General features: G+C 35.7%; 1 protein-coding gene across 1 annotated transcript in view; it reads left to right on the forward strand.

Moving 5' to 3' along the window:
• The window catches only part of LOC134854893 (uncharacterized), a gene marked incomplete in the record, with an annotated part of 161,968 nt that overhangs the window by 15,623 nt on the left and 120,291 nt on the right, over positions 1 to 26,054 (forward strand). The window contains 1 exon segment of the mRNA XM_063871253.1: positions 2,703 to 2,804. Coding sequence (XP_063727323.1) covers positions 2,703 to 2,804 — 102 coding nt within the window.

Consider the following 26,054-nt stretch of genomic DNA (forward strand, 5'->3'; position numbering starts at 1 on the left):
AGTTGGGGACTAAACAAATTTTGACAAACTTAGTATTTTGAGAAACTTTATGGTTTGTCCAGTATTTATCAAAAACAAAAAACTTCCTGAGAACAAATTTTGAAAATTGTTCCTTTAATTAACCCTTCGATTTCCTGATTTTGCTAAGAATAAGCATTTTTCTAGTTTTGTCTTTAAAATTTACTAATTGGTCATTGCTGTTTGATTGCCTAGTAATCTATCCTAAGTTATAAGTCTTGCCTATGATCGTCAAGTTTTCTTGACAAAAGTTATAGTAGAAACAATAGTTAGAAAAAGGTATGAATTAATGAGCTGGGTGAATATAAAGCACAGGGTTATTGAATTATATAAAAGAATTGAACAGCTTAAAGAAATATATCTACGAGGGATGAGGTATTAACTCTTATTTTTACATTTATGTTTTGTCTGCTTATAAGGTTGACGATTGGCTAGGATTCTCGAATCAATTTTGAACGGGTCCACTTTTTTTAGGTCGTCTAGACGAGTCTTGTCCAGTTGTCTTCATGCTCTGGGTTTTCCCGTTTGTGCTTAGTTCGATTACTGTTTCATCGAAGTTAGATAAAAATTAATTTCTGTTTTATTGTGAAAAAAAAGACTAATTTTTATAAGTTTTTAAAACTAAAAAAAAAATTATTTATTTAAAAAATGAAGTTGTTAAAGAAGAGGACTTGGTGCTGACTGAGCAAATTGAAACACTGAAAACTTCAGGCCAGTCCTTTCACTTGCTCGTTTATTCTCCCTTCATCATAAGGGAGTTTTTAACTAAATTTTATTTGGTTTTTTCAAATCAAATAGCTTTAAATTATTAGTCCCCTTTGATTAAAACCGCAGCCTTCAGTTCGATCTTTTTGAAAATTCATAGTACACTCTCTGATGCATCATATTGATGGTGCATCTCTGCTTAACCAAAAGGAGATTTTCTGGGCAGCCGGCAAGTTTGCTAAATGTTTATTTATCTTGATTTAAGTTATAGTTAAAAGGGACGTGTTAGTAATCGCCGCCCTTCTAAAATACTTAGCTTGAATAAATGAGAAAAATTGGACAACTATTTAAAGTGTAGTAGATTTTTAAAACCAAATTATATAGTCCTAGTAAGAGTAAATCAGTCAATATCTGATTTAGTGAAAAAAGGCTTTAAGTTAAATGGCACGCTCCAATTTAGAATTGGGTCGTTAAATAAACACTTTAGACAATGATCATTTTTCCGTGTAGTCTTTACATTACTACAAAACCAAAAGTTAATCAATTGAACTCCATAAAGTCATTTTTTTAAAAATCAATAGTTAATGTAGTCAAAAGCGCTCAGCCGAAGCAATTTAGGGCCTCATTTGCAATCTAGTTGCTTCAACAAAAGAATATTATTTTAAATGTTAACTGGAAAAAATAATGTTACAAAGAACCTTTATAATTCAAAGACACCGCTCAGTATAATAATATAAAGCTGTTTTGTGCAATTACATTGTGGGTAGTTAAATACATTAGTTTACATACCACGCCAACAACTTAACTGCCTGGGAGAGCATCATTAACCTACAAGTTTGTTCCCAGATGCCTCAGAGCTGAAATTTTTTTAGGTACTTTCCGATACTGCTTTAGAAAAAAAATCAACAATGTTTGGTCCTATATTTTTTTTAGCTATACAGTGTTCATTCGAAGTGGATATCGACTAAAACCGGGAAAAAGAATATTTACTAAAAACAACTTGAAAAAATCTTGAGTATTACTTAACTTATAGAAAAAGTTTTTTAGAAGCTTTTCGTAAACCAAAATGTAGCATTCTAAAAAGCTATGATTGAATGTGTTCACTTGCTGCGTGGGTGAAGGTTTTATATTTCCGTGATAATTTGGATAAAAGTGTATGATATTGTTTAACATTTTTCTTGGTCTAACGATGTTTGATAGTTGTTGATCTTCTTGCTGTTTTGCGCAACACTAAAAATTTTCTCTCTTCCTTATCCGTAATGTGCTCTTTCAAAATTTGAATAGAGTTTTCCTAACTGAGAATGTTGGACACGGACACTGTGTTCACTTGTTCACACAAAAGAGGATCTCTAGCAAAAAACAACATTTTGTTAAATCTCCGATTTTAAATGGATTGATATTTGAGTGGTTTTAAACAAGCGTTTTACTTTTTGATCAGAAAAATCTATTTTGTCTTTTTGTGGATACGTGAGCCAAGATGCCATGCTTCATAATAGGTTGCTTGAAAATTTTGTAAGTTGTAACAAGATGCTTAGTCGAGAGAAGTTTTTGTACCCACATAAAAAAAACTCGCAAAACTTCGAGGCTTTCGTACCGAGAATATCAATGTGTTCATCAAAGCTCAGCTGTTCATCAATGTTTATTCCAAGATATCTGAAGAAAAATTCTTTTGCTCTTTTGGGCGATCATTTAAAAAGCAATTTGGGGGTTCACTTTTTCTTTTTTTTGCTGTTTTTTAAAGCATCTTGATGACATGACCTAATTGAGTGTCGTCAGCGCATAGTAAACAAATTGAGTTAGGGAAAACGGCTGATCATCCCTAAACATCACGTCTGTCTCAATCCTTCTCTCCCTTTTAAACATGGAAGAACTCCCCTTGCATCATCCCTCAACTGCCGTGGGCTCAGGGGGGATGGAGATTTAAACTTGGTTTCATTTTTTTTGTAATGCTCATAAAACTGAACGTGTTTGTGTTTCAGCCTCGTTTTTGACCCCTGCCACCAACTACACCTACAGACTGGATGTATATGACTCACAAAATGACATCACAGTCACCTCTGACTCATTCTTGTTCTGCACAAGTTAGTACAACACACACACAAGTTAACAAGTTGCTAAGCAGAAAAACTGTAATCAAATTTTCGCAGATGTTCATTTTTAAATTTTTCGTTTTTAGTAAAAAAAAAAAATCACAAAAATGGCCCCGTTTTCAAGTCGTGGAAATTTACATAAGTTGCTGTTCTTGGCTTTGGACGCAAAAGAATGTTGAATATTTGTTGTATGAAGAATTCTAAGGGATCGCAGAACTTGCATAATTTGTCTCACAATATAAAACAGTAAAGAAAAACGAATTTGGGCCAAGCTAACATTCTTCTTCACCCCCTGGCCGCTGAGGAGTGATGATGTTAACTTGGTTCTGATCTTGAACTTTCAGCCAATCAGAATAAAGCATTTTACAAGAAAAGCTTAGCAAATGTAATTTAAAATGGACGCTCGGATTGAGGATCTTAACTTGGTCTGTCTATCTAGGGGGGGGGGGGGGAAGTTAACTTGATCCAAGATATTATATGCCGAATTTTGAAGAAAAAGAATGGATTATGTCATCAGCGGATTTAAGGGGGGGGGGGGTGGTAGAATGGACGCTTTATCCTCAGGGATAAGACCCCCTTTCGACTTAAAGGGTTCCCCCTTTGTACTATTTTGAGATACAAAAATTTTGAGGGGGGAGCGTGCGACGAAAAAACGCAATTTTTTGGTCAATTTTTTTCTCCAAAAACGGTCTAAAAACGCCTTTTCTGGCCTGTTTTTTCAAAAATTGGCGGCGGCGCAGAAAATTTGACCAAAATGGGGTCTTTTTAGTCATTTATGAGAGCTCAGAATATCAATTTGCTCGAACTAAAAAAAAGTCGAGAAAGGTTTCGATTTTTTTTTTTGAAAATCCGCCCTACCTCGAGGAAATCTTCGATCCACCCTTGGATTATGTAGTTAATTTCTTTTTGACCTAATTCGGTTTTTTAACTTGCAAAATTGACCGGAATTTGAAAGCTGAAAGTTAAAAAAAATAGTCATTCAACCTTTAGGTAATGGTGGATTTTAACCTTTTTTAAATGGAAGAAGAACGCGAAACTTTGAACAAAACTGTAGCAGTCTGGAACACAAAAGTTCTTTATGGTAAATCAAGTTAAACATTAGCGTGTATTGAACGGTGTTTACCCACAGTGCCGCATTTCTGGAGAGGCTAAAAAAACTGAAACCTTTGTTAAGATAATTTTGAAGTAATTGGCGACAAAATAAAAGTTCCATAAATAGGCAAAATTGTCATAAAATCAAAACTATGCTTTTAAAGATACAATGGACAAAAAAAATTGATTTATGTAATAACTTTGCTTTTACGGAACAAGATAGAGAAGAAAACGAGCTGAAGCTGAAGAAAACGAGAAGAAGCTACTACCTCAATACGCATTATTTTTGCCGACCAAGAACTAATTTTTCTCGGCTCTCCAGTAAACTGTTAATTAAACGCGCAGTTAAATAACTGTTATGTGGGAGGCGAGGAGCGGGAGCCGAAAACGTGATCGAAACCACGTTTTACTGCATTTTTTTTGTCAAAAAAAATTTCAAAATTTAAATAGGTCAAAACGTTTGTTTTTAGGGTCTTTTATTTAATTGGTGGGGTATAATAGTAAACACTTAATTGAATTGAAAAACTTTTTAAATTGAATATTTTCAATAATATATTTTTTGAGCGAATCGGAATTCATCGGCTATCCGAGACAAGAACGATTTCGGATCTCCGGTAACAAAACTTTTTTTGACTATCTGGGAGCAAACACCTTTTTCGACTATCCAATTGTTCAACTATGTAACACGCCATCTATAGGAAACAAACCGAAGTGATTTATAGCCGGAAAATTCCGGTCAAAATCCAACTTTTTCACTCCATAGTGACCACAAAAAAAATCAAAAAAATTTTGCGCTGAATTCAAAAGCTCTGAACAATCAAAATTTTAAAAACAAGTACTAGATAACGAAGATTCACAAGTTGACAAAAAAGGTCTTTTTGCAACCGTCAACACAACCCGACGGGCCAGTCTGGACTGCCAATTTAGATCTGAAAAACGCTTGAAGTCAACTCAAATTTTACGATGCAACTAGTAAACAAGGCAACGTCAGCATTTTAAGCGAAACTAACATTGAATAAAACTCATTTTTCAACCAAATTATATGGACTTGGAGATGCGTGGGAAAATTTTTAAAGAACCATGGAATCAGTTTTAAATGGCAGTTTTTGCTCGAATTGATTCATTCATTGACGATACTTTAAATCTGTCAAAAAAGTCCTTTGCAGAGCGCAAAACGATGTAAGCAAAAACAATCTTAATCTCTAGCAAGAACAATATGGCAGTGAAATGGGGAAAAATGGAAAAAAATTATTTTATAAAGAAATTGGTTAGTTAGGATTCAACTCATAAGAAGCAGGGGTGCATTTTTGGTCGGAAAGGCCAACGCAATTAGAATAATTCCCATACCAAAGAACACATCTGAACTCCGATCAATTCTTATGGTTCAATAAACCATTTTGTCAAAGCCTACCAAACTATTCAACACTTAAGTTGCCGGTCAGATTGCTGTTACACAAAACATTTGCCTGATAAAGCATAAGTTTGCATTTTGTAGGATTTTGATTTTGTAGTGCTTTTACCCAATCAATCCCATTCACATTCTAGCTTTCAAAGAACTAAAGGTAGAAATTATAAAAATTACGAAAAGCTGCCAATTAAACGTTAAAGAGAAAACTAGTTTGAAAAATTAGACTTATCACAACAGATTATAGGCAATGGTGGAACAGTTCGGCCAAAAATATATTTAAAATTCTCGAAAAGATATACTCTACTAATAAACTGGAACTTTGGACGTAGTTTGAGCTTCGGAGCTTTGTAGGAAGTATCTTCACGGTTCAGAGTTTGAAAACGCTACTTATCTTAAAACTAAAAGCTTTCTTTCTAGCTTTTTCAGCCAACCACAGCAATAAGACGATGCACAGAAAACCTAGAAGACTCGCCCGTAGAGTGAACAGTTTTTTCGTTCATTTTTTAAATTTTTTTCACCAGGGTTTACTAATCTTTTACCAAGATCTTCATCAAGCAAAAACTAACCATCGTATCCCTAGGACAAAAAGTTTGTTGCGGCTCAATTTGTAAAACAGGAGGAATTTGAATAAATAGCAATACAAAATTAAAGTGAATAACCATTCTGTAATAATACCGTTGGCCACTGTAATGTTAACTCTTATCATCTAGTCAGGAACGTCTTTTTGAGTAACGCGATTAGTTTCAGATGCAAAAACCAGGTTATTAACCTCATTTAGACTCAAAGTTAGTGCTTCTTTTAATACTTGTATTGCTTAGTCACTCAAGTTTTGCGACAATTTTCACATTAGGGCAGAAAAGTATTACTAAGTTGCTTACATTTAGACAACTCTAGTTTCATTTTAAGTGAATTATTTTCATAGACTAAGTACATTGGATCAAAAGTGCACCAAGCAGTGGCCAAAGTCAGGAACTTTTTTAATCAGAACCTTTTCTCATAGTCTCAGAGGAAAAATATTTTGCTTTGAAAACCAAAGATAAGTTGTTTATGGCCGACCCTTAGGCCTACTCAAACAGTGTAAAGCTGATCTTATTTCGTCCACCAGTCCTTTCATTCCAGAAAGCCGCTGTTCCAGGAGGAAGCTATTTCAGATGATGACGAAAGACGAGAAAATCGTTGAGGACCTATTTTTGACATTAGACCATTAGGAGACCTTGGAGCGTTGATTGTAGAATTAGGGGATTCCTTCGCAAGCTGTCCCTTTGGCAGTGAATTCAGCGGGGCGACCGAGATTTACTACTTTCTACAATCCCGAAAGGGTTGATCTGGTGGCAAAAATCCTGTATTGCTCTCTGTTGCTTGCCGCTTTTGTGTATTGCTCTTCTGGCTGTCTTGTCTACTCGATACAATCGCAAGAGTTTCTAATTTTAGATAAATTCAGATGATTATACGTCTGATTACAGAGGGCTCTGAGTGGCCAGGTTATTATCCAATAATCAAATCAAAAGGAAAGGGTCTGCGATTTATGAGCATTAATTGCCTTATTGCAATTAACTTCCAGCTAACTCCACTAATACTGAACTATTCTCTCTCTAGAGAATCTCTGACTAGTGCAACTATCTAATTTTTCTGCTACAGTTGTTCTCTTATTTCGAGAACCAACTACTCGTTTAGCTAGCAATAATTTTTCTCTCTAACTAACGGAGAACCTACTATACTCTCTCTCAGTTTCAATTGCTCTCTTCTCTGACTGAGAACCAACTACTCTCAATAGTAGTTAACAACTGTTCTGACTCTTAAAGGCTCTCCGGTACCCTCCACTTCCTTATCTTTCCTTACACTTAGTTTTAGTTAAGTCACGCCATTCCATATCTGTCCAGACATCCGCTTAAGTCACCGGTCCGCAAGTTTTAAGGCTATATCCCTCCCCCTGTCACTTCTGCGACGTGCGAACTTCGGTTTCTTTTATCAATCTTTTCACGCTTATTAGGTAACCGGTATGCGGTAGGTGTCACAATTTGACCAAGCAAACAAATGTCATACGATTCTAGTCAACTAATTCCTGACCTCAGTGACTTCAGCCCTCGAGCTCAACTAACCTCTAAACCATGATATGTTTACCCAGTGATCCTCCCAAGGTCTTTATTTTAAATATCCCGTTAACGTTCCGACCTCCTTAGTGTAGGGGGAGACCCTTTTTATGGGTAGCTAATTCATTTCAAGCATCTAAAACTTCTATCTGTTTTCTATTCCAATCCCGATCTTCTAGCTATCAGGGGAACGTAGTTCGTCTATTAGGGGTCAAATTAAACCAAAAAATCACTTCCGAGAAGCCAAGTAAATTTCCCGTTCGTTCATACTTTTTAGGAGATTTAATTCTCATGCTACGGTCCTTTTACTATCAGATTGCTCTGGGACTACTTTTCTTTAGTGTAGTTGAAATGCTATTAATAGATCACTCCCCAAGCTAAACTGAACCCAATGTTTACCAAATCCACTTTGAATTAAATCCACTACTCCAAGGTTGCAATGTAAAACTGTACCTCGATCGACTTCTGCTCTAATTCCCAATATAAAATTTTTCCTCCCAATTTTAGCAAGGTGACCCATTTTCATTTCCAGGGGTTGGGCTGGAAAATACGCCACTTTCCGTTGTTAATCTCGGGGTTTTCCATGCAATATGGGGTCAAAGCGCCCAAAGGTCAACATAAGGTCACCCAGGGGTCAACCGGGGTCAAACTTCCATATTTGGGTTCAGAATTCTATGGGGTCCTAAGTACCAAGTTTCATTCATATCTCATTAATACTTCACAAGTTATCCAATTTCTAAGGTCCATTATCACTTTTTCTGGAAAAACACTATTAACACCGGAAGGAGTCGCCGGAGGGTTTTCACTCACAAGAGGTCTTTTTTCGGAGTTTGTATTTTATGCCGAATGCCGCAATAAAATCATTATGCCACTGTTCATCATTTCGCGTACTTCAACTATTTCCGGTCTAAGGGGTTGTTTTTTCAAGTGATAATAGCTTTCGGTTCAACCGCCGGATTTGATTCAAGTTATAGGACAAGATGTATCTAGCCACTACCTATCATCCCTCCAAGTTTCAGCTCCCTTCATTCATTTGAGGCTGAGAAACGACTTCCGGAAGTTAGGGGTGGGTTTGTTTACTTTGGGCAAAAAACCGGAAGTGGGGGTCTTAGGGGTCTGGGGTTCCAAACTTAAGCTTCCCTCAACTAGGCCCACAACAAACTAGAATTTGAGTCTATTCCAACCGCTAGTTACCGAGTTCTGCTAGGGCGATTTGCACTTCCGGTAACCGTTATCCGGTAACCGTTATCCGAAGGGTCTGGATTTTTGCATGCCCGGGTCAAATTATCTCTAGTATCCGTCCTATGAGTTTCGTAAAGCAAGTCCCGGTAGTTTCCATTGGTGGGGGGGGGGGGTTGCAAAACCGGTAGCGTTTCAAATCCTGATTATTGTCTGTTTTTTTGGTCGATTTTGCAACTTAACCAATTGTTGTTCCGACTTTCGATACGAAAGTAACGGAATATTTGTGCTTGGGGTGGGTTTTTTTTTCTTCAGACAAATTTCGACTTTTTAACTAGCCATTTTTGACGGAACTTTTTTATATCATTCAAAAGGTAATGTTGTCTTGAGCTTAAATTTTAAAAGATATCTCACCTGTGATCATTTTTCGTAAAATTATTAGGGTTTAAAGGTTGCCATTTTGGCCATTTCGACCAATTTGGGACAATTAACGCGCGATATAATTCGAGCTATTAACGCGTAAGCGGATATTTAATCCGTCTTAGAAATCGTTCCAAGTTGGTTGAAAGAAGCTTCTTTGCCATAATTTATTTGTTACAAGCGACGAAATCTATCCTTTTGTTCTTAATATGGCGTGTGGGTGGATGATTTTCGTTAAAAATTTCAAATTTTAGAAGAAAAAAATTTTTCTTTTAATTTATTTCAATAAGTTTTTTTATGTTTTTACTGCTCCATGAACCTTAAAAGGCATTCGGAACATTCAGGGCTTCGCCCTGATAGGAGCAGTTTTGTTTACTCTGCTACTTAGCTTAATGACGAATCAATCTTACGCTCAGGTTACTATAGCATGTAATACAGTAGAATCACCAATTCTACATTGATGAAAAAAATTGACGAAGACCTCCACATTAAAGACGAGTTATTTTTCTAGATAATGAGCTAGTATATCTCAAAAGCAATACATGGAGCGTTTCATTCTATAGTAACTAAACTCATCCGAGACAATTAGGAACGAAATTCTTAGCCGATTTCATTTTGTGGTCACACTTTTATAGGAAGATTCACCAAGAACAAGTCATGTCTCAGAGCTTCATAGTCACAATATCAAAGTACTATACCGAAAAGCTCAAATGATTAAAAATTCCAGATTTGTTCTCTAACGAAGAAATGAACTTAGTGTTTCCGGACCATTGGACTGGGGAACAAAGAAATATATCTTTTTGAGTTTTATTCATTTAACTTTTTTCTCCCGACAAGGGTAGCTTAAAGCACTCACCTTTTTTTCGTTCTGTCACTTATATGGATTTCCTAGGTGAATTGGAGTTGACCATGGGTCAAGTTTCTTATATTTTGATTCTAGATCTTGAAACTATTTTTGTAGAGTGGCAGTTCATAGGTTAAATGTACTTGTAGAAAGAGTTGTATATACACTTACCGCAGATTTTTTAGCCATGTCTTTCAAACTACTTGATCCGTTCTTGAAAAAATTACAAAACACCGCCCATCGGTTGCACTCATTTCTAAAAATTTTCTTATTGAGCTGCTAACAAAAAAAAAGTGAGAGAGAGAGAGAGAAAAAAAATGAGAGAGAGAGAGAGAGAAAGAGCGTCACTGGAAACTGCACGATGGGGCAGAACACGGCTCTCTGGACGCCGACCTGATCAAATCCCAATCTTCGATGAATTCAGAAGACAACATACCACTCTCAGCAACCAGTATGAAAATCAATACCCGTAGTCGAGACCTTGCAGACCAAAAAGAAGCATTTCAAGGCAAAGGATTTCCGAAAAGTTTCAGAGAAAAAAGATTCGTGGATAAGTTTTGTGAAAAAGATGCGCTAGTGCATGTTCTGAATTGAAATCAGAAACACAATTCTTAAATTTTTACCATATGTTCTGACTTGAAATCAGAAACATAATTCTTAAACTTTTGACTTGAAATTACGCGTTTGCTCGGTTGATAAAATATCACCAAAAGCAAACATTTCAGCATGTGTTGGTTCTTTCTGATTGGTTTGAACAACAGATGGAATGTTGAAAATATCAAAATCTACGGTATAAAAGCCAAGCGAAAATATACCAAATATCACTTCATCACTTTCTCAAAATCTCAAATCTCACAACCACTCTCATACTGAGACCCCCAAACATCCTAATAACCAAAATCTCTAATCTCTATCTCGATAACTATCAATCCAAACCCCAATGTCTCTTGATATAAAATTGATGTGTGTCCTCTATATTTGAAATAATATCCCTATTTACGAGTGAAAGAAACTTTGTCTGTTGAATAAGAATAGGAAAAAATCTTAGCAACATTCAGAAAGACCCCTTGTTCTAACTAGCTGCGATTTGGTCGATCGCAATAAGTTAACTCAAATTAGTTTGGAATAATTGGTGCGACCAGTGAGGCACACAAGTTTCAAAAATTCGCTCAATTTTCAAATTCTCAAAAAACTGAGATTATCAAAATTTCAAAAAGTTGAAAATTTCAAAAGTTGAAATTATCAAGTTTCAAAAAGTTGAAATTATCAAAAAATCAAAAATTGAAATTATCAAAATTTCAAAAAGTTGAAAATTTCAAAAGTTGAAATAATCAAATTTCAAAAAGTTGAAATTATCAAAAAATCAAAAGTTGAAATTATCAAAATTTCAAATTATCAAAATTTCAAATAAAAAAGGAACTACATCAAATTTCAAAAAGTTGAAATTATCAAAAAATCAAAAGTTGAAATTATCAAAATTTCAAAATTTCAAAACTTTAAATTGGATATCTTAAGTTGAAAAAAGTAAGATGGCCGATCATCCAATCACCCATCCTAACTTGTCTTTTGTATCATTCTCAGGAAATGATTCAGACCCAAACGCAAAAGCCTTTTGGACTTCAGTTGAGAATAAAATTGTTTTCTCACTAGGGCAACGACCCACAGACGCTGGCGTTCAGCCTAACTATGATCACAGACAAAAAAGTTTGTTTGGATCTCTATTAACAGAAACAGCTCTTGAATGGTATACTGATGAAATAACTAATGCTACTACTTGGGCTGAACTAAAAAATCTTTTTCTTATAAGATTCACTGATGGTAGAGATCGATTCAAGCATCGAATTGATGCTGAAAATGCCACTCGACAAGAGGGCGAATTAATAAAAAACTACTTCCATAGGATTAAAACATCAGTCGACAAGGGTTGGCTTGAAAGCATTGATACTACTGTTCATGCTGATGCCGATGCACTGGCATTGGAAAAAAATATACAAACGAGACAACGAACTCAAAAGTATATAGATTTCTCAGTTAAAGGTCTAAAACCCTTAGCTCTGAAGCAGAAAGCTCATGAATATATGATAGAAAATCCCAACGCAGGATGGAAAACGTTTACAAATCATATAATTACAAAAGATTTAACTTTTATTGTCGCCACTGATCCTGCAAATAAAACCTCGACAGATAAAATGACATCACTAGAGACGCAAATAAAAGAGTTAACCAAATTGATTAAAAGTCAAGAGGTTAGTGCCATAAACAAACAACATTGCTTTCGGCGCCGAGATCCGGATGTAAAAGGCAGACCAAATAATAAACGCTTCTGTGATTATTGTAGGATGAACGGTCATTCTATCTCTAGATGCTCTAAGAAACAAGTCCAGGACGAAGTAAACAAACTTCGCAAAGAACTAACAATAAAAAGTGATAGAAAAGTTTCATTTGAGACCGACTATAAACGTAACCGAAATTTCTCAATCAAAGAAATTACAATCAAAACGATCAGTCAAGAAACAACAACTTTACAAATCAAAGCGGTCAATCAGGAAATTATGGAATTACTCCAAATTTCCAGAATCAAAGTAACTATGGTATTCGTTATCATAATAACTATAGCGAAAATGGTTATCCAAGAAATAATCAACAGCCATCGTACAATTTCAATCCCAGGCAAAACGTGCCATATGACGAAAAATACCCAAAACAAAATACTTTCAGAAATAATGAACAAGCTGGAAAACAGGAGATAATGAACAAGCTGCATGACCAAGAGAATAGGCAATCCAGCAGTGATCCTAGAGGTCGACAATAAAATCAAAATGGATATAATCGAACAAATAGTCGTGATTGTGATAGATCAAGATCACCAGGATTCAGAATGAATCAAAATCAAGTTGAAAATACCCATTGGGTAGAAGAAGAAACTAACTACTGTAACGCACTGACAGATATGTTTCCTTTAAACTATTAAAGTCTCCGAAGCCATGTGAATATAGCAATCCAAAAGCAAGGATCTATCTCAATCTGTATCATTTTGCCACCGGAGACACAAATAAAAATAGTGGACTGGAAATTGAAATTATGGTCGATCCAGGATCAACTTGTAGTATCATAAATGAACCAACTACCCAGAATTAAACAAAATTGGACAAAAACTGACTCTTTTCAAATCCCAAAGTAAAGCCAAAACTTACAACGGATCTGAAATCCGTATGCTTGGCCATACATCAATCGTTTCATGCTTTGATACCGACGGAAAGTATCCAACAAACCACCAAGTCTGGATAACAGAAGAACGCACTGTTAATCTATTAGGAATCGACTTCTGTCATTTGTTTCTTAAAACCCTTTATTTTGATATCCCAGCAGTGGAACTAAAATCTGAAGATGGTGTCATCGCATATGGCTTATTAAACAATGATAAAGAATATCCGAATGTTTCTAAAAGAGAAACAATCCGACTTAAGGATCCCCTATTTATCTCACACCGCTCCTCACATCTGTATAAACATACAGCCGAAAGATATTTTAAAAAAGAAACTACATTTCTCCCACACAAAGACACGTATAAAACTGGTTTAATTTGCATGAATACCATTTGTGTTCAAACTGAATACAAACTCCCGATTTTGATTGAAAATCAACAAGACCACCCAGTAACCATAACTAAAGGCGTACTCGGATATGCAGTAAAAGATATACAAGGAGAAGAAAAAGTATATGCAATCCAAGATTGCGATGAAATTACAGCAAATATTCTAAACGAAAGTTCAGAATTTGACAGTTGTTTTATGTTAAACACAATTGTAAACACCACAGAAGAATGTACAAGCCGACTTTATGATTCTTGTATAAAATACATCGATTTCCAACAACAATCTATATTCGAATCAAACATGCCAATTGCCCAATGCAATTCTGCTGATAGAGCCATGACCCAAGGCTTTGCCGAAATGGTCTGTCGACGATATACAAAAATGAGAGATTTTTGTAGCTATAGTAATAGCAGCGTGAACGAAATCATCGTGTATCGCGATTCCAGTTCCGGACAGATAATTTACAATCTGATCACCAAGGAAAGATATTTCCAAAAACCTACCTATCAAAGCATTCACTATGCACTAGATGAAATGAAACATCATGCGATTGCTAATAATATTCATTGTATTGCAATGCCAAAAATTGCTTGTGGTCTAGACAAAATGGATTGAAAAGAAGTTTCTAAAATCATCGTGGATGTGTTTAGATTCTCTGGAATCACAATTTATGTCTATGTACCTGGTTGGGAACTCAATAGCATGCCTGCGCTAGAAGTATTCGATACAGAAAGTGTATCAGAAATATTTGAACAAATCGGTTCTGATATAGTTCAGGCCTGTAACAGCGAAGGCAAACTAGCCACCGATTTCTCGGCTGATGCAAAAAATCTTTGCAAACCACTCGTTCGAGACCAGTTTCCAAAATATAGGAACAAAGAACAGAATGATCAACTGATCAAATTTATTGCAAGCGAAACATTTAAATCAGACGAATATTATACATCCAACCAGCAGAAAATTGATAGCACTATTCAATTCCTTTCCGAATTTGATTTTACACAAAGTGATCTATCGGAAGATGAATTTGTCGATCTACTCCAAATCATCATACAAGACATTGATGTATATTCTCGTCATAAGTACGATATTGGAAAAAAGAAACACAAGTTCCATATACCTCTTAAAAAAGATGCCACATTCAAAAAGCAACGACCAAGCAAAATACCCATCCATTTACGAGACAAACTTGACAAGTTAATGGACGAGCTAATATGTAAGTATGGTATAATACTGGTAAAATACGCGAGTTAAACGAAAATGATGATATGAACTCCTGGTTCGTAAATCCTGTTATAATACTTCCTAAAAAGGACTACGTAAAACTAGTATTAGATGCTCTGTACCTAAACTCAATAACCGATACTAGTAATTGTAGCTGGCCACTTGAACCTTTACAGGTGTTGATGACTCGAGTAAATGGCTCGTATTTTACAAGCAGCGATTTATCATGCGCTTATCACCAAGTGCCTCTCACTGAAGAAGCTCAAAAACTTACTAGTTTTATTGCTTACTAGTTTCAAACTTCTTTAGTAAACTATTGAGATGCGCTTTCGGTCCGCTTATAAAAACGAAAAAGGCAATAACATATATTGACGATACTCTTCTACAGAGTAAAAATAAAAACGAAATGTTTGATACTATCAGAGAATACCACTCTTTGCTTCGTAAATCAAACCTTAAAGCAGCTCCCGATAAAACATTTTTTTTTGCTACGAAAAGTGAAGTTCCTTGGACACGTGGTATCGGAAGAAGGTCTTTCTCCTATAGCTTCTCGCATAGATGATATAAAAAATCTAAAATCACCCGAATCTAAAACCGAAGTACTGGGTGTTCTTGGAGTAATGGGATTCTATAGTACTTACATAATTAACTTTCATGTAGATGCGAAATGTCTATACGAGCTTGCAAACACCGAAAACAAATTTCAATGTCATGAAGCCGTTTTTCAGAAATTGAAAGACCGATTTTGCCATGATATTGCTAATGCAATCCCAAACACAGATTACCCATTTCACATGCACGCTGACTCTTCGAATGTAGGAACTGGATGTATTTTAATCCAAGCCTTTCCAGACGGAAAGAAAATTGTATCCGCAATCTCCAGAGTTTTCGATAAAGCCGAACAAAAAATGTCACCACAGCATCGTGAACTGTTTGGTATTATATCTGCTCTTCAAACATATGAATTCTATATTATAGGTTCACCATTCCCCATAAATCTGTATTGTGACCATCGACCAATTTTGTTTTTATGGTCCAGAAAAGGACAACTTTCACACCGATTTTTTAAATATCAAGTTGTGCTGACTAAGTTTCATAATCTAAAAATTATCTACACACCAGGCACAAACTTAGCTTTCCCTGACCTTTTAAGCAGAAATGTTCCAATCGCTGATATTAAAAAATATCAAAATGAACATAAAACAATTCCAAATGAAATAAAGTTTGTTCTAGACACCGGAGAACAAATTAATTATTCAGTGCTTCACGAAGAAGACAAAAAAACAACACACAACGATTGCTTTCCAATCATTGCTCAAATGCATGGTGGAAAAAGGAAACTTATAGATATAAGTGAAAAAGGTGACTTCAGCATTGAAGAAGCACCAGATTACTACGAAGAATCTTGCAACGCAATCCAGAACATAACAGATTTCTTTAAATTTGGCAAACAAATCAACCAAATAAAAAAATTGTCAACCCAAAATATTTACGAAGAAATACCTGAAGAACTTTTCGCTCTGGATGACGATCTTGATAACCAAGAGTGGATAGAACTTTGCGAGGGCAATGTCGAACAAAGTTTAATTGACGAGTTTGAACAGGCAAAACAAGATTTTGAAAATAGAACTAAAACATCAAAGCTAATTGAACCAATTAGCTTGCACTCAGAAAAAGGAAAAAATGATTCACTAGATTTAATCATTAAATTGACGGATTTCGCAAAAACTGCTGCTCTTGACGTAGAAACAATTGTCCAAAAACAATCAAAAGATCCAGTAATTGAATCTGTCAAAAAATGGGTGAAAAGAGGTACAAAACCAGAAACCAAACCTCATCGACCTCAAGATAAATCTATAAGAGCTTATCTTCGACAGTTTGTTCTCCTGTTCATCGAAAATCAAAATGAATTATTGTGTATTCATGAATATAACGATGATTGCTCCCAAACCCCAAAATATGCTTGCCCCTATCATTATTTCTCAACAGTTTCAAGCTAGCCCATAGTAATCCATTAAGTGGTCATCAAGAAGAATCAAAAACATTAGAAAGTATTAAAAGATACTTCTATTGGCCCGGACTTTATAAATGGGTAAAAATGCTTCTTCACGATTGTCTTGATTGTCAAAAAAACAAGCCACAAAGAAAAGATTTAAATGAAGCTCCTTTACAGCAATGGGGTCAACTAGAAACAACACCAATGAAAACAATTCACATTGACCACAAAGGTCCACTCAGACCAATAAGTAACGGCAAAAACTATTGTTTAGTTGTTGTAGACGCATTTTCTCGATATATACAAGTATATCCTTGCAAACACGCCAATTCAAAGGAAACAATCAATCTCCTTGAAAAATATATCACATCTTTTGGCATTCCACAACAAATCATTCATGATAATGGAAGTGCTTTTATAAGCAATGATTTCGTTCATTGGTCATTTGAATTAAGTACTACACTTAGACCAAGAACTACTTACGCACCGTGGACAAACGGCAAAGTTGAGGTCCAAAATAAACATTTAACTCAATATTTCAGGCATTTTATAAATGATGCTGGTTCTGATTGGTCAAAACTAACAGACAAATTTGCCTTTGCTCATAACACAGCCGTCAATTCAAGTACTGGTTATACGCCATACGAAATCGTATTTGGCATTAAACCACAAATTCCAATCAGCCTAAAACTAGGATTATTTCGTGATAATGACAAACGATGCATATCAGAATATTGCACCGGCCTTTCACCTCATGTTCATAGTGAAGAAAGTGTAAAAAATGAGAAAATCGATAAATTACTCCAAAACCGAATATCCTCAGAAATTTAAAAATGGAGAATCTTTTTTAAACAATTTACAGCAATACTTGTATACATTGTCGCCGCGTCACTAATCAAGCGCATTATTTTCGAAATCAACATAAGCTAGGTAAACCAATCAAAATTGGCAGAAAAATATTGCTTGAAAATAGATCTAAACCACTTTTAAGGTCCCAAAAGCTGCTACATTTAAGATCTGGCCCATATACTGTAGTTGAACAAGTAACAGACAGATGTCAACTATAAAATAGAAAACGACGCAACCTCAGAGAAAAAAATAGTACACCGCAATCATTTTGTTGAATACTTTCCCCAAGAAAAAACAATGCGAAAATTGGTTACTGAATATTCAACCGATCCAATGTCCGATGGTTTTTATAATCATCTAACAAATCGACAAATCGACGATTTTAATCAGCCCAAAAAGACTGAATTCGCGAATTATTCCTATTGGCCAGTGATATCTAGTGGATATCAACATATGACAAACCACGATTCTACAATTAGGAAATCTGAACAAAATAAGTCGCCAAAACAAAGTTCTGATTCTGGACAGGAAACTATGAATTTAAGGACTTTATTCGAATCAACATGATTCAATCCCAATATACAGCCTATTACTAGTTCTACGCCATACCCAAAACGTGTATTAAATGAACTAAGTGAACTCGATGGCCCAAGTAGCTCGCAAAGCCACCGGAACATTAGAACACAGTTTCATGTTTCACCACCCCAAAATTTTTATCAGCTTTCTAATAATTCAGCAGGATTTTCAAATTATGCTCAATCCCCAAATAATTCAGAAAACTACTACCAAAAAAGTCTCTATTTGCCTATTCCTGAAGTCAGCTCAGAAAGGCCAAAAAGAACTAAACGTCCCACACAAAAATTCGGAAGTCCAATTCCATCTAGTCTTATATCCAGATTTGGAAAAAATTAAAGACAAATGGATATAAGAAAAATAAATTTATTTTCTCTAAATTTCGCCCCAAGGCAACTTTGACTCAAAATTATTTGCTATATCATATATACTTTTATTAGCACACAAAAATTCTAGAGTCATTTTTTCGCTACTTTGTCTTGACTGCTTGCTTTTTGCTACTATCTGCAATACCGGCTCGGGTTGCCACCACGCCATTGAAATTCGTTTTAACATATCTAGCTTCTCTCGTCCGTTCTCCATGAACATGCTTCTATAGAACTAAAACAACAGTAAAAATATTAGTTTCTAAACGAAATAAAAACATTTATGTCAAAATATAATTGTATTATTGAAATTGTAATCAAATGATTAAAAGTATACTCATATCCTCACCAAGGAGCAGACCGATCAACTCTATTGGGTCGCTGGACAATTGGTCAATTTCCTCCCAACAATTGGACATGATATCAGCATTCCTATCCAAATTGAATTTCATTATTTGGGCCGACCACCATTCGGCTTCCCGCAAAAGCGGAACGTCGAACAAATAATTGTCGTTAGTGAATAGTAGGTACTCTACCCTTGAACTAAGGAGATCTGAATTATACATAAATTCAAATATTTTTTTTCTCTCCTCCTTTTTCTCATTACTTATATCCCAAAGCGGAATATTTTTCAAAGGCTCTAATTTTTCTGGATACTTGAGCCAGTTATCTGAATCATCTTTTGTAGCCATATTTTCAATCAGTTAGTAGTCAATAAATTCAAGACGACAGCTTCTACTAAAGTAATGATCTCTGACCAAATGGTGAGAACATATGGTTATTTACAAACTCAAACATATGGTTGAAAAATAAGCAAACATGCTTATCTCTACCGTCTTAACTTGCAAATTAAACCCCTCCCAACGGCCGTTGACACGAGCCAGTAAAAACAAATACGGCACAGTATAGTATGTCAATTATAACTGAACAGCCGGCTTTGCTAAAACCTGTCTTAAACAAATAAATTTTATCAGAATCTGATCTATATAAACCAGCAAAAATAAGCCCAGAATCATTCTTTCAAAAATTTCTCAACCTCCAAAACCTTCCTCTGCCAATTGATACTTCTCAGCAATTACGAAAATCAATAAATTTCAAAAATAATGTCTAAAATCACCGATCTCGAAGAAGGTGAAATAATGGACTTTGATCAATCAACGGACCAAATAATCGACGATTTGCTGAAAGTAAGTATAATTTCTATTTTCCGCCGCCGTCTAAAACTAAAAACTTTTTGGTTAGCTATATACACTCTTTCAATATTTCCCCAACAGATCTGCGCTTTTAACCCAGAGGACAATCTCTACGCTAATACAGCAAAAGATCTAAAAATTGCGCATTTTGATTGTCAACTAATGACATCGAATAAAATGCTCTCACTTAATAAAGTAGCTCCCTGCAAAATACAACCTGAAAATATCGAAACTACAACAGTCGAGGTTACTCTTTATCAACGGCATTATAGTACAAAAGTTAACGCGACAATGTGTCGTATAAAACACCAATCTATCCGATGGTTTTGTGATTCTTTCGATTCAAGCGGAATAGTCGCTCGCCATAATATAATCACAACTGGTATACACGTTTCCCCTGATACTTGTAAGCACGCCGCCGAACGGGGTTATGTTAACTTAGGATACTCAAAAAATATTCCTTTTCGCTTCGACGAAAAAATCGTCACAAATACAAATAGAGGCAAAGTTGATGGCGAATACCACAACGAATGCAGCGATCGTTCTTGGAGCCATTTGGATACTTTCGAATCATACATGCAAAATATTTCCTTAATTGTCAATCTAAAAGATGGCACCGTTAATAACTGGCAAAACATTCCATTACCTTGTCCTGTATATGAAAACGGATGTGAAACAACATCACTCGACCCTTTTGCATATACTTGGAACGAGCCCGAAAACTGCATTTTTTCGGTTCTCAAAAAATTCGAAGCAAAAATGATTCGAAATGAAGAAAATTATCATATTGTAAAAGACTCTTTTACTAAAATATCCAACCACCATACTCGAGGTAGAGACACTCAACAATTTATGCTAAAAATACTAAATAAGACACAATCTTTATGTGGACACCCAAAAATAGTCTACCCGACCCAATACGAATCATTGTTCATAGCATACCAAAACGGTTTTAATATGGATACTGGTTTACAAATAAACCCGAGTGCTAATACAGGAATTATTCATTCGGAACCAAATTTGACTTACGTAAAATACGCAAAAATGAAAATTATCCCTTTGCACCGGGACAAATAGACTACGAAGCTCATCTAGGAACAAAACTAGATTATATTCTTTTTCGAAGCTTTTACTTGCTTCGAACTGCCGAATTGGCACTTTTAACGAATCAATGTGAGTTAGAACGCTCCATGATTCTCAATACTTTAATGCTTTCTATCGAAAGCCCGCGTTTAGCCGGCTATATTTTGACCCGAAACAGGTCTATGTTTTTAGAGACCAATGGAAATATTGCCTGGCTCTACCAGTGCCCAAAATTTTATTCTCCATTACAATTAATGGATGCATGCTATAATCGGATAACCAATTATGTATCGCGAAAAAATTTATTTCGTCGACCCGATCACTCGACAAACTTTTAAATCGGCAGATCAACAAGACTGCTCCGATAAGCATTTAAATCTTTATCAACTAGATGTTGATAACGATAATTCTTGGATCGAACTCACACCCTCTTGTATTTGTAATAAAAGACGCTCTTGTATTTGTAATAAAAGTATTACACATACACAAACTAACCGGCCGAACTCTTCTTTTCGGAAAAATTAGGTTAGCCGCCTCTTACAATATACTTTTCACTTCTATAGTGACTTCAATATTCGCTCAAAATGAGAACGATCAAAATATTGTGCTTGATCATAGGCCTCAGGCACCTCAACAAGAGGATTCTGAAAACGAAAATCAGGATAAAATTTATCCTAGACTCCAACTAGTCGATTACAATAATCGGCCCGCTGTACCGGTCTAATTTATTTTATCTTTTAGGATATGCCCACTGATCTTCTTCAAACTCCACTTGAAGAAGACTTGCTCCATTTCGAAAACCTTCTGTCTCTAAATGACCCTATAGAAATGCCATCCAAAATAATCAACCCGATTAATCAACCAAAATTGAATACCAATTTCAAAATTCCAAAAGTGAAAATTTCTAAATGCATTCAAAAGTAAAAAGCAATTGTCCGACCTTTCAAAATTCTTCCCTCTTCTTCAACTAGGCAAAACCTAGAATCTGACACTGTAATAGTTCACCAATCCGCAAACTCTCTAGAACTTGAACCAAAAATCGCAATTCAAGTCAAAAAATAACAAAACCTCAGCCCCAGGAAACCACCAAATTTTGACACCAGTCTAATTTATGCGCTCTCTCCCTTTATTAACCGATTTAAGATAGACACCTATCACCCTTACCAAAATGGTAACGGTGCATACCGTCTGGTTAATCCGCAACTCCCCCATCAACATATTTGTGTTCCGGCAGCTTTTATAACCGCCCAAATGCAGACTCCAATCCTTGACTCCTACACGGATCAAGTGCAAAAGAATTACATAAACGACTTAAATCGCATCAACCAAATGCAGAAAACCATAACAGTGCTCCGGGAAAAAAATAAGGATCTCAGCAATAAATATCTGAGCCTAAAAACCCAGGTGGAAGGAAACTATTAGTTTCAAGATTATCTATTAACCTCCGTCCTTTTATTTTTTAGTATGCTTCTACAATTATAGTCCAGTATTGCTGATAAGTATATTCGCTAAACCAAATTTGAAAAATTGTATTTGATGTTATATTTCTCAAAAGTATCCAGCTGTGATTTGGCCGCCACCACTGCTCTACTCTACATGCACATACACTACAAGCAGCCATTCTTCAACCGACTACAAGCAGCCATTCTTCAACCGACTACAAGCAGCCATTCATCAACCGACTACACTACAAGCCGCCACTTTACGAACAAACTATCAAAATCAGAATAAAAACTTTACGCAAACTCTATTAAAACTTTTTTGATGTTTTGTTAATTATATTATGCTTTTAAATTTTTGTCAACGGAAATCGCCGTTTAACAATCACCCTATAGGATGGTTGGATGTTCTGAATTGAAAAATCAGAAACATAATTCTTAAACTTTTGTCTTGAAATTACGTGTTTGCTCGGTTGATAAAATATCACCAAAAGCAAACATTACAGCATGTGTTGGTTTTTTCTGATTGGTTTAACCAACAGATGGAATGTTGAAAATATCAAAATCTACGGTATAAAAGCCAAGCGAAAATATACCAAATATCACTTCATCACTTTCTCAAAATCTCAAATCTCACAACCACTCTCATACTGAGACCCCCAACCATCCTAATAACCAAAATCTCTAATCTCTATCTCGATAACTATCAATCCATACCCCAATGTCTCTTGATATAAAATTGATGTGTGTCCTCTATATTTGAAATAATATACCTATTAACGAGTGAAAGAAACTTTGTCTGTTGAATAAGAATAGGAAAGTCTTAGCAACATTCAGAAAGACCCCATGTTCTAACAAGCTGCGATTTGGTTAATCGCAATAAGTTAACTCAAGTCATGTCAGGTCACACTTTTATAGGAAGATTCACCAAGAGCAAGTCATGTCTCAGCACAATATCAAAGTACTATAGCGAAAAGCTCAAATGATTAAAAATTTCAGATTTGTTCTCTAACGAAGAAATGAACTTAGTGTTTCCGGACCATTGGACTGGGGAACGAAGAAATATATCTTTTTAGGTTTTATTCATTTTACTTTTTTCTCCCGACAAGGGTAGCTGAAACTACTCGCCTATTTTCCGTTCTGTCACTTATATGGATTTCTTAGGTGAATTGGAGTTGACCATGGGTCAAGTTTCTTATATATTGATTCTAGATCTTGATATTTTTTTTAGAGTGGCAGTTCATAGGTTGAATGTACTTGTAGAAAGAGTTGTATATACAGTTACCGCAGAGTTTTTAGCCATGTATTTCAAACTATTTGATCCGTTCTTGAAAGAATTACAAAACACCGCCCATCGATTGCACTCATTTCTAAAAGTTTTCTTATTGAGCCGCTAACACTCAATGGCAAAATTGAACCACTAACACTAATTCGATCTCCTACGATAAGCACTAGGATTGAGGAATATCCATTCTATCAGCAAACAGAGCGTATAACTCGGAACTACACGATGGTCAAAAGACGGGTATCTGGACGCGGACTTGAGTAAAAACCAGTTTAGACGGATTGAGAAAATCTCCGGTTTCGATTAACCACGAAACAAAGTACTTTTCTAATGAATTCGAATTTTTGGTCGTATTTTGGTCTACAGAACCTTAGAGAAATCACTTTTAATGTTCAGATTTTGAAAGTAATACGCAACCGAAATTTTTTTCTCAACATATCCTGTGAATTTTTTCTTCGGCAAGAATGGTTAATAGCATTCGCTTACTTTATTTTATCTCAATTTTAAAATACTAGTGCGCCTTATATAGATTTCCTTAAATAGTAACGTCGACCATGGCTTATGCTTCTCATCTTCTGATTTGTACCTTGAAAAAAAATCGTTCAGTGGGGAATATAGATCGAACAGCTGCGTAAAAAGACTCAAAGATACAGTTAGGGCAAAGTTTTTAGCTACGTCTTTCTAAAGACTTCAACCGACCTTGCTCTCGTCTTTCAAAAAGTTAATTTGACTTTTGAGAATTAAAAAACAACCGACCATCAGGTGCCCTCCCTTCGAAAAGAGTTTCAGCCAAATCGCTATTCTTTGTTTCGAAAATCACAATTTCTCACTAAAACCATTTACCTCGAGGAAAAACCAGTCTATCAGAAAGAGAGAGAGAGAGAAAAAAAGAGAGAGAGAGAGAGAGAGAAAGAAAGAGCGTCACTGGAAACTGCACGATGGGGCAGAACACGGCTCGCTGGACGCAGACTTGATCAAATGCCAATCTCCGATGGATTCAGAAAACAACATGCCGCTCTCAGCAACCAGTATGAAAATCAGTACCCGTAGTCGAGACCTTGCAGACCAAAAAGAAACATTTCAAGGCAAAGGATTTCCGAAAAGTTTCAGACCAAAAAGTTTCGTGGATAAGTTTTGTGAAAAAAAGTTTTGTGAAAAAGAAGGACAAATTCCCTAAACTTTTCGTTCGATTCGAATTGAAGGCCCGTCGGACTGGTGTTAATTTTGTGTTAATTTAAAAAACGATGATTGCGCTCAGTTACTTTTCTCTGATTCCCCATTGTCGCTGGATCTTGATCATCACTCCAGAAAACTCATGAACTCCAGAAAACTCGGAACTACACGATGGTCAAAAGACGGGTATCTGGACGCGGACTTGAGTAAAAACCAGTTTAGACGGATTGAGAAAATCTCCGGTTTCGATTAATCACGAAACAAAGTACTTTTCTAATGAGTTCGAATTTTTGGTCGTATTTTGGTCTACAGAACCTTAGAGAAATCACTTTTAATGTTCAGATTTTGAAAGTAATACGCAACCGAAATTTTTTTCTCAGCATATCCTGTGAATTTTTTCTTCGGCAAGAATGGTTAATAGCATTCGCTTACTTTATTTTATCTCAATTTTAAAATACTAGTGCGCCTTATATAGATTTCCTTAAAAACTAACGTCGACCATGGCTTATGCTTCTCATCTTCTGATTTGTACCTTGAAAAAAAATCGTTCAGTGGGGAATATAGATCGAACAGCTGCGTAAAAAGACTCAAAGATACAGTTAGGGCAAAGTTTTTAGCTACGTCTTTCTAAAGACTTCAACCGACCTTGCTCTCGTCTTTCAAAAAGTTAATTTGACTTTTGAGAATTAAAAAACAACCGACCATCAGGTGCCCTCCCTTCGAAAAGAGTTTCAGCCAAATCGCTATTCTTTGTTTCGAAAATCACAATTTCTCACAAAAACCATTTACCTCGAGGAAAAACCAGTCTATCAGAAAGAGAGAGAGAGAGAGAAAAAAAAAGAGAGAGAGAGAGAGAGAGAGAGAGAGAGAGAAAGAAAGAGCGTCACTGGAAACTGCACGATGGGGCAGAACACGGCTCGCTGGACGCAGACTTGATCAAATGCCAATCTCCGATGGATTCAGAAAACAACATGCCGCTCTCAGCAACCAGTATGAAAATCAGTACCCGTAGTCGAGACCTTGCAGACCAAAAAGAAACGTTTCAAGGCAAAGGATTTCCGAAAAGTTTCAGACCAAAAAGTTTCGTGGATAAGTTTTGTGAAAAAAAGTTTTGTGAAAAAGAAGAACAAATATCCCTAAACTTTTCGTTCGATTCGAATTGAAGGCCCGTCGGACTGGTGTTAATTTCTTGTTAATTTAAAAAACGATGATTGCGCTTAGTTACTTTTCTCTGATTCCCCATTGTCGCTGGACCTTGATCATCACTCCAGAAAACTCATTGCTATCTATTCGCTTCATCTTGAACTCTTGCTAGTTAAAATTATCTTTAACCCGATATTCAAAGCATCGGAAAAGCTTTATTTGTTTCCGTTATTCCAATCTGTCTGGAGAAAAAAGAAACTAAGAACAATTACTTCAAAGCATGTTGGTG

Source organism: Symsagittifera roscoffensis, chromosome 9 (assembly GCF_963678635.1).
Source record: "Symsagittifera roscoffensis chromosome 9, txSymRosc1.1, whole genome shotgun sequence".
Lineage (NCBI taxonomy): Eukaryota > Metazoa > Xenacoelomorpha > Acoela > Convolutidae > Symsagittifera > Symsagittifera roscoffensis.